At 48.5% G+C, this 13,856-nt stretch overlaps 1 protein-coding gene across 4 annotated transcripts in view; it reads right to left on the reverse strand.

The window, feature by feature from the left end:
- KIRREL3 (kirre like nephrin family adhesion molecule 3) overlaps positions 1 to 13,856 on the reverse strand; it is a 689,345-nt gene that overhangs the window by 40,219 nt on the left and 635,270 nt on the right. For 3 of the 4 annotated variants that reach the window (XM_065570445.1, XM_005294677.5, XM_065570447.1), the window contains 2 exons: positions 11,776 to 11,974; positions 10,132 to 10,167 (listed from right to left, as the gene is read on the reverse strand). In XM_065570445.1, coding sequence (XP_065426517.1) covers positions 10,132 to 10,167; positions 11,776 to 11,974 — 235 coding nt within the window. The remainder of the gene's footprint in view (positions 1 to 10,131; positions 10,168 to 11,775; positions 11,975 to 13,856) is intronic. The other variant, XM_065570446.1, reaches the window with a different exon arrangement.

Genomic DNA, 13,856 nt, shown 5'->3' on the forward strand with positions numbered 1-13,856 from the left:
CACATTCTTCCCTACGTTTATTAGGAACTGGGGAAACTTTTGGGAAAGGGGGAGCCTATACAGGAAGGATGGGCTCCACTTAAACCAAAATGGAACCAGATTGCTGGCACTTGGTCATAGAGCAGTTTTTAAACTAAGGGCTGGGGGAAAGCTGACAGGTGCGGAGGAGTACGTGGTTTGGGCAGAGACATCCCTTAGGGGAGGATCTATTAATGGAGATTCTCTATGTTCTCATAAGGAGGAGAGGATGGAAGATGATAAAATACGGGTAGGCTCTGCTGAGAAACAGTCAAATGAAGAAGAGTCCCATTCAATTACATCATGTAATGGCAGACAGCTAAAAGGTGACAAGTTTTTAAAGTGCTTATATACAAATGCTAGAAGTCTAAATAATAAGATGGGTGAACTAGAGTGCCTCATATTAAATGAGGATATTGATATCATAGGCATCACAGAAATGAGGATAATCAATGGGAAACAGTAATACCAGGGTTCAAAATATATCGGAAGGCCAGTAAAGGTCATGCTGGTGGGGGAGTGGCACTATACATGAAAGAAAGCGTAGAATTAAATGAAGAAAAATCTTAAATGAACCAAATTATACCATAGAATCTCTATGGATAGTAATTCCATGCTTGAATAATAAGACTATAGCAGTAGGGATATACTGCCTACCATCTGACCAGAATGGTGACAGTGACTGTGAAATGCTCAGGGAGATTAGAGAGGCTATAAAAAAACTCAATCATAATGGAGGATTTCAACTATCCCCATATCGACTGGGTACCTGTCACTTCAGGAAGGGATGCAGAGATAAAGTTTCTTGACACTTTAAATGACTGCTTCTTGGAGCAGCCAGTCCTGGAACCCACAAGAGGAGAGGCAAGTTTTGATTTGAACCTAAGTGGAGCACAGGATCTGGCCCAAGAGGTGAATATAGCTGGACCGCTTAGTAATAGTGACCATAATATAATTACATTTAATATCCCTGTGGCGGGGAAAGCACCAGAGCAGTCCAACACAGTAGCCTTTAATTTCAGAAAAAGGAACTACACAAAAATGAAGACGTTAGTTAAACAGAAATTAAAAGGTACAGCACCAAAAGTGAAATCCCTGCAAGCTGCATAGAAACTTTTTAAAGACACCATAATAGAGGCTCAACTTAAATGTATACCCCAAATGAAAAAACATAGTAAGAGAACCACAAATGTGCCACTGTGGCTAATCAACAAAGTAAAAGAAGCAGTGAGAGGCAACAAGACATCCTTTAAAAAGTGGAAGTTAAATCCTAGTGAGAAAAATAGAAAGAAGCATAAACTCTGGCAAATGAAGTGTAAAAATATAATTAGGAAGGTCAAAAAAGAATTTGAAGAACAGCTAGCCAAAGACTCAAAAAGTAATAGCAAATTTGTTTTTAAGTACATCAGAAGCAGGAAGCCTGCTAAACAACCAGTGGGGCCACTGGACGATCGAGATACTAAAGAAACACTCAAGGACCATAAAGCCATTGTGGAGAAACTAAATGAATTCTTTGCATCGGTCTTCACAGCTGAGGATGTGAGGGAGATTCCCAAACCTGAGCCATTCTTTTTAGATGACAAATCTGAGGAACTGTCCCAGATTGAGATGTCATTAGAGGAGGTTTTGGAACAAATTAATAATCTAAACAGTAATAAGTCACCAAGACCAGATGGTATCATCCAAGAGTTCTGAAGGAACTCAAATGTGAAATTGCAGAACTATTAACTGTAGTTTGAACCTATCATTTAAATCAGCTTCTGTACCAAATGATTGGAGGATAGCTAATGTGACGCCAATTTTTAAAAAGGGTTCCAGAAGTGATCCCAGCAATTACAGGCCAGTAAGCCTGACTTCAGTACCAGGCAAATTGGTTGAAACTATAGTAAAGAACAGAATTGTCAGACACATTGACTCTTCCCCAACAAATTACGTTCATCAATGTGTTTTTTGTAAAGGGAAATCATACCTCACCAATCTACTAGAATTCTTTTAGGGGGTCAACAAGCATGTGGACAAGGGGGATTCAGTGGATATAGTGTACTTAGCTTTCCAGACAGCCTTTGCCAAGATCCCTCATCAAAGACTCTTAAGCAAAGTAAGCTGTCATGGGATAAGGGGGAAGGTCCTCTCATGGATTGGTAACTGGTTAAAAGGTAGGAATAAATGGTCAGTATTCAGAATGGAGAGCGGTAAATAGTGTGTCCCCTAGGAGTCTGTACTGGGCCCAGTCCTATTCAACATATTCATAAACGATCTGGAAAAAGAGTAAACAGTGAGGTGGCAAAATGTACAGATGATACAAAATTACTCAAGATAGTTAAGTCCAAAGCAGACTGCGAAGAGCTACAAAAGGATCTCACAAAACAGCAGATGAAATTAAATGTTGATAAATGCCAAGTAATGCCCATTGGGAAACATAATCCCAACTATACATACAAAATGATGGGGTCTAAATGAGCTGTTACCACTCAAGGAAGAGATCTTGGAGTCACTGTGGATAGTTCTCTGAAAACATCCACTTAATGTGCAGCAGCAGTCAAAAAAGCTCACAGAATGTTGGGCATCATTAAGAAAGGGATAGACAATAAGACAGAAAATATCATATTGCCTCCATATAAATCCATGATATGCCCACACCTTGAATACTGCGTACTGACGTGGTCACGCCGTCTCAAAAAAGATATATTGGAATTGGAAAAGGTTCAGAAAAGGGCAACAAAAATGATTAGGGGTATTCCGTATGAGGAGAGATTAATAAGATTGGGACTTTTCAAATAAGGGGGGATATGATAGAGGTCTATAAAATTATGACTGGTATTGAGAAAGTAAATAAGGAAGTGTTATTTACTCCTTCTCATAACACAAGAACTAGGGATCACCAAATGAAGTTAATAAGCAGCATGTTTAAAACAAACAAGAGGAATTATTTCTTCACACAACGCCCAGTCAACTTGTGAAACTCTTTGCCAGAGGATGTTGTGAAGGCTAAGAGTATAACAGGGTTCAAAAAAGAACTAGACAAGTTCATGGAGGATAGGTCCATCAATATCTATTAGCCAGGATGGTGTCCCTAGCCTCTGTTTGCCAGAAGCTGGGAATAGGCGACGGGATGGATCACTTGATGATTACCTGTTCTGTTTATTCCCTCTGGGGAACCTGGTACTGGCCACTGTTGGAAGACAGGATACTGGGCTAGATGGATCTTTGGTCTGACCCAGTATGGCCGTTCTTATGTATGCCCCTCCCAAAAATAGGGGCAGAGGTGAAAGTGGGCCAGTACAGCATACTGGTAAGAAGTGGCCACCAGTACTGGCCTGTACACAGCTGATGTTAAACGTCGCTGCCCCTCCCCCCCCCAGGGCTGCCAACGGGTAGGCACCCTACTGGCAGGGCCGCCAAAGGAGGGATGGGGGGAAAAGGGGCAGCTGCCCGGGGGCCCGGCGATTTAAAAGGTCAATCCCACAGCCCCACCCCTTCCGCTCAAGGCCCCGCCTCTTCCAGGGGCCCAAAGGTGAGCCCCCCATACTGATAAGTAATTTATCTTACTTTCACCCCTGCCTAGGGGGGATTTGGGTCCAACGTTTGCAAATGGGCCCCAGATCCGACCAGTGCCCTCACCAAACGCTGAGGATTTGAGACGGGCATTCAAAACCCACAGCTGCAGCCCTGAGGGTCTCAATGCTGTGCAATGATGGGCAATAGCCAACAGCAGGCACCACAGCTTGGTGACAGAGGGCAAAACGGGGCCATGTTCACAGGGAGCTGCAAATGCCACATATGCATCCACTGTAAGAAGCTCGTGAAAGCCGGAGGGCTGGTTCCCAGGATTTCCTGTTCTATTAGGGACTTACAGAGCCCCCACTTCTGTGGTAGCCGAGCTACTGTACTTCACCCCACTGTACAGACGGGGTGCTGATGCTCAGAGAAACTAAGGAACTTGCCCAAGGAGATAAGAAGCCTGTGGCCGAGCAGGGTCTTGCAGGCCAGTCTACTTCTCCTAGCTTAGCAACTTAACCACTGCGCCATCCTTCCTTCCTATTGGCTGGCCCGGGGGGACTGATGGGGCCACTCAGGAGCCAGGTGACTTTAAGACTGACCCTTCCTACTCTGTAGCTGCTCCCAGCATGTCTAAGCAGCCTTTACTAGCACAGAGACGGTTACATTTGTTAACTGCACAGGAGCTGATTCAGCTATGGGGCAGTGAGCTGCGTTCTCTTCTGCCTCAGGCATCACCAGCCGAATGCTCAGCTCCGCTCCAGCTGTGGGGTTGGTTTTCCTTGCTGCTGATGTGAGGAGCGGTTAGGGAAACAAGGCCCTTCGACTTGGCAAATGAGCCAATTTGATCTGGAATCACGGAGAGATAATGAATATATGAAATGCCACAGTGCCACTGGGAACGCTTCCTTCTCGCTGCACCTTGACTCTTTTGTGTGCGCCCTCCTGGGGGCTTTCCCCAGTCACCGCTGTCTGCCGTTATTACAGGAGCATGGTGACGATCACCCACTGGAAATCCTTAGTGCTCCCTGCATAAATCAGCTGCTGCGTCGAGGCTGAGGGTTTGTGACACTCACGGGTGACGTTTGGGTTTGGAGAACATGGCCTGGGCTCACAAAACACCTTCTCCTCTAATCTAAACCTGGCGCTTTCATTTTCCCCAGAAGCGAGTCAAGCTGTAGCTAAGGGGAGGGCTGTGCTCTGTGTGAGGACTGGTCAAACCTCCCCAAGCTTATGGTGGCGACATGAGAGAGTTGCATGGGGTACACAGTAACATGGTAAATTGATCCGGAGTATCCCCATCTGTAACAGCGCCATCACACTGTTCTACTGTCTCAAACACAGGAGATGGGGGGAACCTGGAGAAACTGCAAGCAGGAAGCTTAGCAGGGCCAGATTCATAGTCCACTTCCAACCAGGGGCTTATGGGACGGGAGTGGAGGACCATCGTGTCTCAATTTTTAGGGCTGCCCGTAGCTGCGTGTCTCCACCGCAATATATGTTATCAGCAACCCTGGGCTCTGCTCTGTAGCTCAGGGCAGCTTCATCATGTGGCAATGACAAAGGCGTGGGGCTGTATGAATGGGGAGCACGGCAAGGGGAAAATCTGCACTTCAGACCGAGTTGAAGTTGCAGTGAAGACAATCTAAACTGTGCACACCTCCTCCCCTCTGAGTTCGGGTTAGGAATAATTTATTCTGGTTTGGATAAAACCCATTTGCAATAGACTTAATCTATATCAATACATGCCACTCTTAAACCCAAATCAGTGTCCACCTAGTAGTTTGCATGACATCGGTTTAAATAACTGCAAGCTAAATCAGTTTCAATACACACCTGAAGTCCAATTAGTGCTACTTTCTCATGCAGACACATTCTAAATGGCCTGTTTACTCTATCCTGGACTATGGTGCCATCACGATGTGTGTGCAATCATAGAATATCAGGGTTGGAAGGGACCTCAGGAGGTCATCTAGTCCAACCCCCTGCTCAAAGCACTGATATCCAATCCACTGATATCACTAGGATCTGTCTCTTTCCCCCTCTCTGCTCTTTTGCTCAGGCCAGATCTACAGTACAGTATGACTTTGGTATAACTACGTTGCTCAGGGTTGTGAAAAATCCACACCCGAGTGACAGTTATACCGACCTTAACACCCCAGGTAGACAGCCCCTCTCATGAAGGTGGATGAACTAAGCCGATGGGAGACGCTCTCCCATCAGCGTGGTGTCTTCACTAAAGTGCTACAGCTGTGCCAATGCAGCATTTTAAGTGTAGACCTGCCCTCAGTCTCGTCCAAATGGATCAACACCCAATACCACGGCCCCAGTGCCACTAACCCAAGTTCAGGCTGAACTTTCAAACCCATGGCATTTGAGTGGGCTCAGAGTTAGGCAAAAAGATCTTTGCCCATCCCTAGTTCATCTTGAATTCCTGGCGCCGGCATAGAGTGGAAGCTAATCCTTACAGCCCTCCCTTCTCAAGAAGTGGAGGGATTAGTCAGTGAAAATAAGTTACTTTCTAGATGCAAATTGGTTCTGCTCATGCGGGTCTGCCTTGTAAATGAACAATTTGCTATGAAGTCTAGAGAAAAAATGTCCCCATGCTTCACTCTCCTGTGCAAATGGAGGTTGTTAATACTGGAGGACATAGATCCATAGATTATAAAACCAGAATGGACCACTGTGATCACCGAGTCTGACCTTCTGCATAACAGAGGCCAGAGGACTTCCCTGAATTAATTCTTGTTTGAACAAGAGCAGATCTTTTAGGAAAGCATCCAGTCTTGATGTAAAGACCGATTTGCAAATTGAGGACACGAGATCGAACAACAGACCTTCCTGGAAACCCAAGGGAAGTGACTTAGGGTAAGTGTGAGTACCCACTAAGAGTGTCGGAGGGGTTCTCCTCTGACTGATCTGGGTCAAAGGTCAAATTGAAAAGGTCAGAGGACAAGCCGAGAGCTTATTGCAAGTTTAGCAGGGAAATGATCTTTCCAGTGGCCCATGGTGCGACTTGCAGTTACTATTAGTCAGGAGGGGATCAAGGTCAAGCCTCCATCTGTTCAGAACCCTTGGACACCTCTGTATATTTCACTCTCCTCCCTGTAGAAGTAAAGAGGGCAGAAGGGGATGTCCAGGCAGGGTTGTCCTGACTCATTGAAGTATACTGGCTGCCGCAGGCATTTGTTGTAGTTCTCGGACCACACGAGGGCGGATAGTTCCCTCCAACTGCCAGTCTAGGCTGGCCTTGGCAGAGCCATGGGGGTGCATAACACAAAAGACACATGCACTATTCACCATGGACACTGGTTTCCATTGACTGCTCTTTGGGTGCTAAGGTGGTAGGGCAATAAATGTTATAGAAATGCCCATGAGAAAATACCCAGCAGTCACTGATCCCATCTACAGCTTTAAGGTCAACTTGTTCTGGCCAGTTCAAGGGTCCTTAGCTCATTCAGTGTTTTAGAGCATACACCAGCTATCACAGGTGTATTCCCCTGTTTTCTTTTGCCCTCAGTAGGGCTGGACAAGCAATTTACTGGGTGGATTTAGCCTGATTCTTCTGTTTGCGAATTATCTGCAAACAGATTTAATCTTCATTATTTAGGTGGTTGTTTGAAATGAGTCAGTGCATGGTTCATGCATTTCATGGCTTGCTCGCAAGGTGTCTGCTGAATGTTGATTCACGTATATGTAATTTGCTATTCATACTGTGCGATTGGTACTTCATTCACATGGTACTGTTTCTGCTCCCTACCTGGATGACTGCCAAACCCACAAAGAGCTTCCCCAATGACCGTGTGAACATTCCCAGCAAGACTCCTTGTGCAGATGCATATTCACATAGCGCCCGGGACACTTCTGGCAAATATTTTTGCCTATAAAACCTTGCTCAAAGCTCACGGGAAGCACTACAAAGGGGTTGCAAGGCCCATCCATGGGTGTATATTTACAGTCACTGTTTGAATGGATGTTTGCAAACATTTTCAGCCAGCTCTACACAAAATTGTATCTGAGATCATCTCTGAGGGCTTTGAATGACTACACTCTAAGATCTGCTGTTAAGGTCAAGGACTAGCAACTTTACTGAATGTTTCCAGCTGGGCTCAATGCTTGCAGCTGAAGTCATTGAATGTAACCATCCCCTTGCATGGGTCAGCGATACAGGTTGAACCAGGGCCCTTCAGCACCAAAGCACAGTCCTCTACCCAGGAACGCCACCAGCTTTTCTGCCGCCCTAGGCAGCGGAAGGTCCCGCCCCGAAATGTTGCACCCCACAGAGGGGGCGGAAGGTCCCGCCGCCGAAATACCGCTGCGGTCGCCGCCCCCCAAATTGTAGCGCCCTAGGCAACCGCTTAGGTCGCCTAATGGGTTGCGCCGGCCCTGCCTCTACCACTCGAGCTAAAGTAGTAAAGCTCCTTTTGTCAGTAGCAGTAGTAGGCTGTCATCCTCTTGTGAACCAGCCACAAGAGAGGGCCATGACACTTTTTGCCAGGAGAGAACACTCCCTAGTATCATATCCCAGCATGCATCAAAATTTGGTGTACAACTTCCCTGCCGGTTGTTCTAACATCCTGTCCAAGAATGCTGAGAGGGACCTGCCCCAGAGAACGTTACATCCTGCTTGTCCCCATCTACGGCAGATCCCTACCTTGACTTGGATCAGTCAGATTTATTCTCAGACTCCTAGCCTTCCAAACTGTATTGCAAGCATATTGGAGACGAGTGCTCCTCTTAACCCTAATTTACATATGGCAGAGCTAACGTGCCCCTTGCTGGACAATCACAGTGTCTGCAAATCTCACCACCTTGGTGGACACTGTTCTTTCTGGGTGACTTGCTGTGTCAAGGGCTCCAGATTGCTCCCAACACAGCCGCTGGTGGCTCTCTATCCCCTCCATGCCTCCTGGGCAGAATCTGAGATGGCTACTATAAGCTGCTGAAGCCAGCTTAATGGGCAGGTAGCATCTGTGAGCCTTCCTCATACGCCCTACACTCAATTCCCCAAGCCCTGCTTCCTTGTTTACAGTGAGTCCCTAAATATGGCTGCTGTAGCCTCCACCTTCTCTTCTGCCACTTCTCTAGCATTCTGCTTCCAGACAACTCTGCCTGCTGGTGGCCAGTGCAGAGATAACCTATTAGCCCAGCCATCTATCGCTCATCAGATCTGCTGTACATGCAGCCTGCATTTTGCTATTCCCAATATCCAACTGGCACCCCTGCGTTCTGCATGCAGCAGTTTGACCAAATGAGGTTTCAAATTTGAGCAAACTCTTAAGAGTTATGACAAACTTGTCTCCCTCAAGCCAGTCTTTGCAACATTGCACCAAACCGCCTTTGACTGGATCCTGCTAATACCACGGACACATCTCGCCATGTTCTACTGCATGCACCGTGTCCTTCTTTGTACCTTCACTGAGAAGGCTCGTGCCTTCGCTTAGATGGATGGTGTCCACTAGAGCTTGTGGGTGGGTTGATATAAGCAACAATGCCCGGGAAGATCAACTGATTACAAACATGAGAGGGTAAGGGGTGAGCCATGGACATCCAGGGAGAATTAGAAGAGAGGTTTGGTCACTCACTTCTTTGAGCAACCTGAATGGGAACATCTTGTGCTAGGCAAAGCTCATGCAGACGATGAAAACTCATCGTGAAGAGCAGACATCACAGAGCTTCTGCAATTACTTGTTCCTCCTAGAGAAACAAGGAACGCCAGGTGAGTGGAGAGATGGGAGCCTGGAGACACTGTCAATGCCTGCTAGTTCAGCATCAAGGGAGCAGGGAGTGAGATCCAGAGGCAAGTGAGGGACTCTGAATGATGGGGTTTGGTCCTAGATGAGTGATGTGGCCAGCAGCGGATGGAGCAGGACACAGGGAGTGGGAAAAGCTGGCTCCTGGCAGAGATAATGCCAAGGGCTCTCCTGGGATGGAAGACACAGTCAATTACAATGGAAAGGCACAATGAGATGGTCAGGTGGCCAGGGATGGTAATGGGTGGGCCAGCAGTAACAGTGAACAGAGCTGACAAAGAGCCCAGTGCTGCAATTTGCTGACTCATCAGCTCCATCCCCCAGGAAACCTAATCCAGGCTTCATGGAGGATGCTGTGGCTCGGGGAGATGAGAAATACAACTAACAACAGTTTGGGATGAAGGCAATGCATCCTGCAACTGTCTGCCCCATTTCAGGTCCATACCTGTCCCACCTAATGCTGACAGTAGCTAACTCCCTCCCACCAAGGTGGGAAAAGGCGGCTGGAAGTTCATTGGTTTGCCTGTGTGTTTCCCCATAATAATACTTAGCATTTATACAGAGCATCTTGTCTGTAAACCCCATAGCACTTTACAAAAGGGTCTAAGTATTAACAGTTGGGGAAATCGAGGCACCAAGAGGTCACATGCAGAGCTGGGACAAGAATCCAGGGCTCCTGACTCCTAGTCTGTGCCTTGTCCACTGGTAAACACTGTCTCTCAGAGCCTTTGAGAGATCTCTTCCTGCCCTCCCGCTGTCTGTCTCAGGAAAGGTAAAGCTAGAAGGAGGCTACTGAATGCTAAGGTGTGATAACGCAGCTGGGGGCAAGTCACATATTCACCTTCAGCTCATGATTCCATACCTGCTTCCATACCAGCTCCTGATTTCATTTCCGTACCTGTTTGAAAATAAAGCAAGCGTCTACAGCCTTGCCAAGCCCAAGTGCACACGTCAGTATTGCTGAGCAGGCAGGCTCTTTGCTGCTGGAGGATGCAATGGTGCATGGAAGTTCCCCTGAAATGGGTATCCTCTACCAACCTAGTCTGAGGTTCCACTGCATGGGGACTGGGAGCTACACTGCAGATTGCTGCTGGGATATGACTTCGGAGTAGTGTAGAGACCCCACCTCATGGATTCGGCACCGTTGTACTGTAGGGACAACCACTAGGATTCAGCTCTGCTTTCCTATAGGTTCAACCACTGGGAATCACTCCCCTGGGCTGGGATCAACTGCCATGTCACCTGCTAGGACCCTGCTCCATCCCCAGCAAAGTCATCAGTGCCCTTGCAGGACCCAACTAAAGCGTCTTGAATGGTCACCCACACCTACTGGTGTCCAGCTCCACTCCGTGCAGTGTCACGGGCTGGGACCCAGACCCATTGCCCTGCAGAGCTGCCCACTGGGACCCAGTCTGTTGGTTCTGTCCACTGGGAACTCACCTCATTGCCATGCACAGGCTCTGATTGGCAGACGATCGGAAAAAACACTGTTTGCATTGGAAGAAGCGCGAGGCCAATTTTGAGGGGTTCATTTAGCTCTGATTTAATCTGGATGGCAGCTTTGTCCATATAAATCAGAGCTTAATGAGAACAATCCACTTGCCTGCCTGGGCATTTAACAACATAGACTAGAACTGGAGTCCCTCCAGGGGCAAAACATTCTCTACAAAGGCAGAGCTCCCAACATGGAAGTCCCCAAACTGCCCCAGAATTACTCAGAGAGCTGCTTAACGCTTTCTAGGAGCTGCCCTTCCCTCCCACTCTGGCTGCCGTGGGTTCCATCTCTCCAGCCCTCCCCAAACCTGCATCTGGCATGCCAGCCGATGGGCACTCTGCTTGAACACCAGGCTGGCCCACTTGGGTCTGTGTCCTGCTTCACTGCGTGGGCACAGAGCAACGAGATGCAATAGCAGGCACTGAGCTGCTGTCAGCCTGCATGGCATGGACCCAGTCGGAATTGCTGACCAGGTTTCATTAGCAGGCTCTGCCACCGCAACAAATTTGTGCTTTGGGCCCTCTTTTATGTGGACGGTCACTGGAGCATGTCGCCTCCTCCAGTCCTCAGCAACAGCATTGCACTGTGTGGTGGAACAGGGACTTCTGAGCAGTGCACACGTCAATGAGCTCCCAATGGCCTTTACCCTTCCACTTCTGCTTCACTTGAGAGCGCTCAACGCTGAGCCAACACCCCTTGACTTCAATGAGTGGGAAGGACATTTACAGACTCGGACCCAGAATGAGCCACACAAAAAGCTACCGACACCTCCCCCATTGTGCAGCCGGCATTGGCTCTGCAGAGCGTTTCCCATCTCCCAGGGACATAAAGCTTTGGGAGCTAGGGCCATCCAACAAGCCTGCCCAGTGTCTTCCTAAAACGTCCCAGTTTCCCTTTGAAATGTCTCCTGGATATCATAGCACCTCCCTGGTCTTCTGGAGCAGCCAGCTGCTAATTCCCAATGCACAGGAGCCCCTTCTGGTTTCTAAGCACCGTGTCTGTGGCTCCCACCTTGTTCTTTCAGCCGGATGATCTCAGTGTCTGAGCCGAAGCTGTTCCAGGCAGTACAGTTGTAAATGGTCTGGAAATCGGCTCGAACAATGTTGCTGATGGTCAGCGTCGAGATGACGCCTTCTTCTGTGCTGACCGTCTCCACCGTGTAGCGCCCTGAGGTCCCAGACTCCAGCACGTTCTCCTTCCAGGACCAGGCCTGCAAATCAACAAGAGGGGTTAGTTTTGTTCATTTAGGGCCTGATTTTTTTAGAAGGGCCTCAACTTGGCCTGGGGTGTGCACCCCTAAATAACAGTGGGCACAGACTGTAGCCTGCGGATGTCTAATGTGCAAGGGGAGTCAGTTAGGAGTGGGACTTTCAAAAGCGTTTACAAGACTTAGGAGCATGAGTCTCACCGAAAGACACAGGAACCTGTGCTCCTAAGTCATTGAAGTGCCAGTGGCTACATTGCAGCCACTAATTTTCAAATGCAGTTGTTCTAGGTGTAAAATGAGGCACAAATTCAGAAGCCAATCAGCAAGATACCCAGATCAGCGCTTCTTGTCCAGTTCCACTAAAGGTAAGTGGTGTGGAGAATTTTACAGCGGGCCCTGTGTTTGCTATACTGGGGAAATTGAAGAGATAGCTTGGCTTGAGACTGGAATGATTAAAATGCTGTAAAAATGCGTTCGTGTTCAATGGGAGGGACACGTCTGGATTCTATTCTGCTCCATGAATCATCAACCCAGCTGCCAGCTCACTCCAGCCTTCAGACTCTTTCCTGGGCCGGGGGCAGAAGGATCCCTGGGAGATGGATTTTCTGATCCCAGGTGCAGTTTGTAGCACTGGCCCTGAAAGTTAGCGAATATTCCTGACGTGTAACCTGTCTCTCTCTGTCTGGGTTCAATGAGTGGGGACGAATATGGAGCCTCACAACCAAGATCTTTACAATTGCTGCAGTGGCAGCTGAATTCTGGTGCTTTAGGAGCTGTTGGGACATTCTGTGCTGGGGTGGGTGTGAATGTGATCAAAGACCTGATCAAACTGGTCACTGCAAGTTAGCTACACTCGGTGCTTCGATGACCCCCAGAACTATAGCATCGGAGCACGCACAGCACCCCTGTGCAGCAGGGCTGTGCTATTATCCCCATTGTGTGGATGGGGAACTGAGGCCCAAAGAGACTAAGGGCTCGATTCACAAAGGGATTTAGACACCCTGCTGCCCAGTGGATCTCTCAGCTCTGAGTCAGATGGCCTGGCTCCCCATGCATTGTGAGGTGGCTGGGGGGGGGGGGTCTAGGTGCCTAAGGAAAGGATTCTCAGAAGCCAGCACACTGAGCGGGGAGCTGCCGGAGCCAACCAGGAATGAAATGCAGAGGAAAGAGATGGGGCTTAGGGTCCAGATTCACAATGATATTTAGGTGCCTAACTCCATTGGTCTGGGCCTTAGGTACCTGAATGAGAGGCTGGAGGCAGGCACCTGTCTCCGCTTGGCATTCTCAGCCATGAGCCACAACCTGGAGCTGGGCGCCTAAGTCCCTCTGTGACTCTAGCTGTCTCACCACTGCACCAGCCTTTCTTCTCCGGCTAGTTTACGCTGTTTGGTCACAAATCGTGTGAGACCCTATCCTGATTTCTGCCAACCAGTTTATGTGAGCAAATGTCAGCCACTGGGGGCGTTTCAGGAATGAGGGCTGGCAGCAGCGCCAGCCCAGTCTCCAGCCTATGAGCACAGCCGGGCCTCCTGATTGGCTGAGGAAGTCAGCAAGCCTGCTCTTAAACCCAACCACTGATCTCCGGCTGCTCAGTGCACATGTCTGCAGCTGCAATCTCTCCTGTGCTTGCCCTTTTCCTAGCCTGGCTGCAGCCCTGATCCTGCCTTGCTCCTGTCCTGCCCATTTCTGCCTCTGACCCTTGGCTCTGACTCCTGGTCCCTGCCTCCAGCTCTGATTCCTGGACCCTGCCTCCGGCTCTGATCTTCAGCACTCTTCCTGGCCTCTGACTCCAACTCCAGCCACTAGGCCTGACCGCCTCTGCTCTGCCCACAGGCCAGTCTGCCCATATCCCAGCTCGTGATAGGGTGACTGAAAACTTCACTTC

This window comes from Chrysemys picta, chromosome 16 (genome assembly GCF_011386835.1).
Source record: "Chrysemys picta bellii isolate R12L10 chromosome 16, ASM1138683v2, whole genome shotgun sequence".
Classification (NCBI taxonomy): Eukaryota; Metazoa; Chordata; order Testudines; family Emydidae; genus Chrysemys; species Chrysemys picta.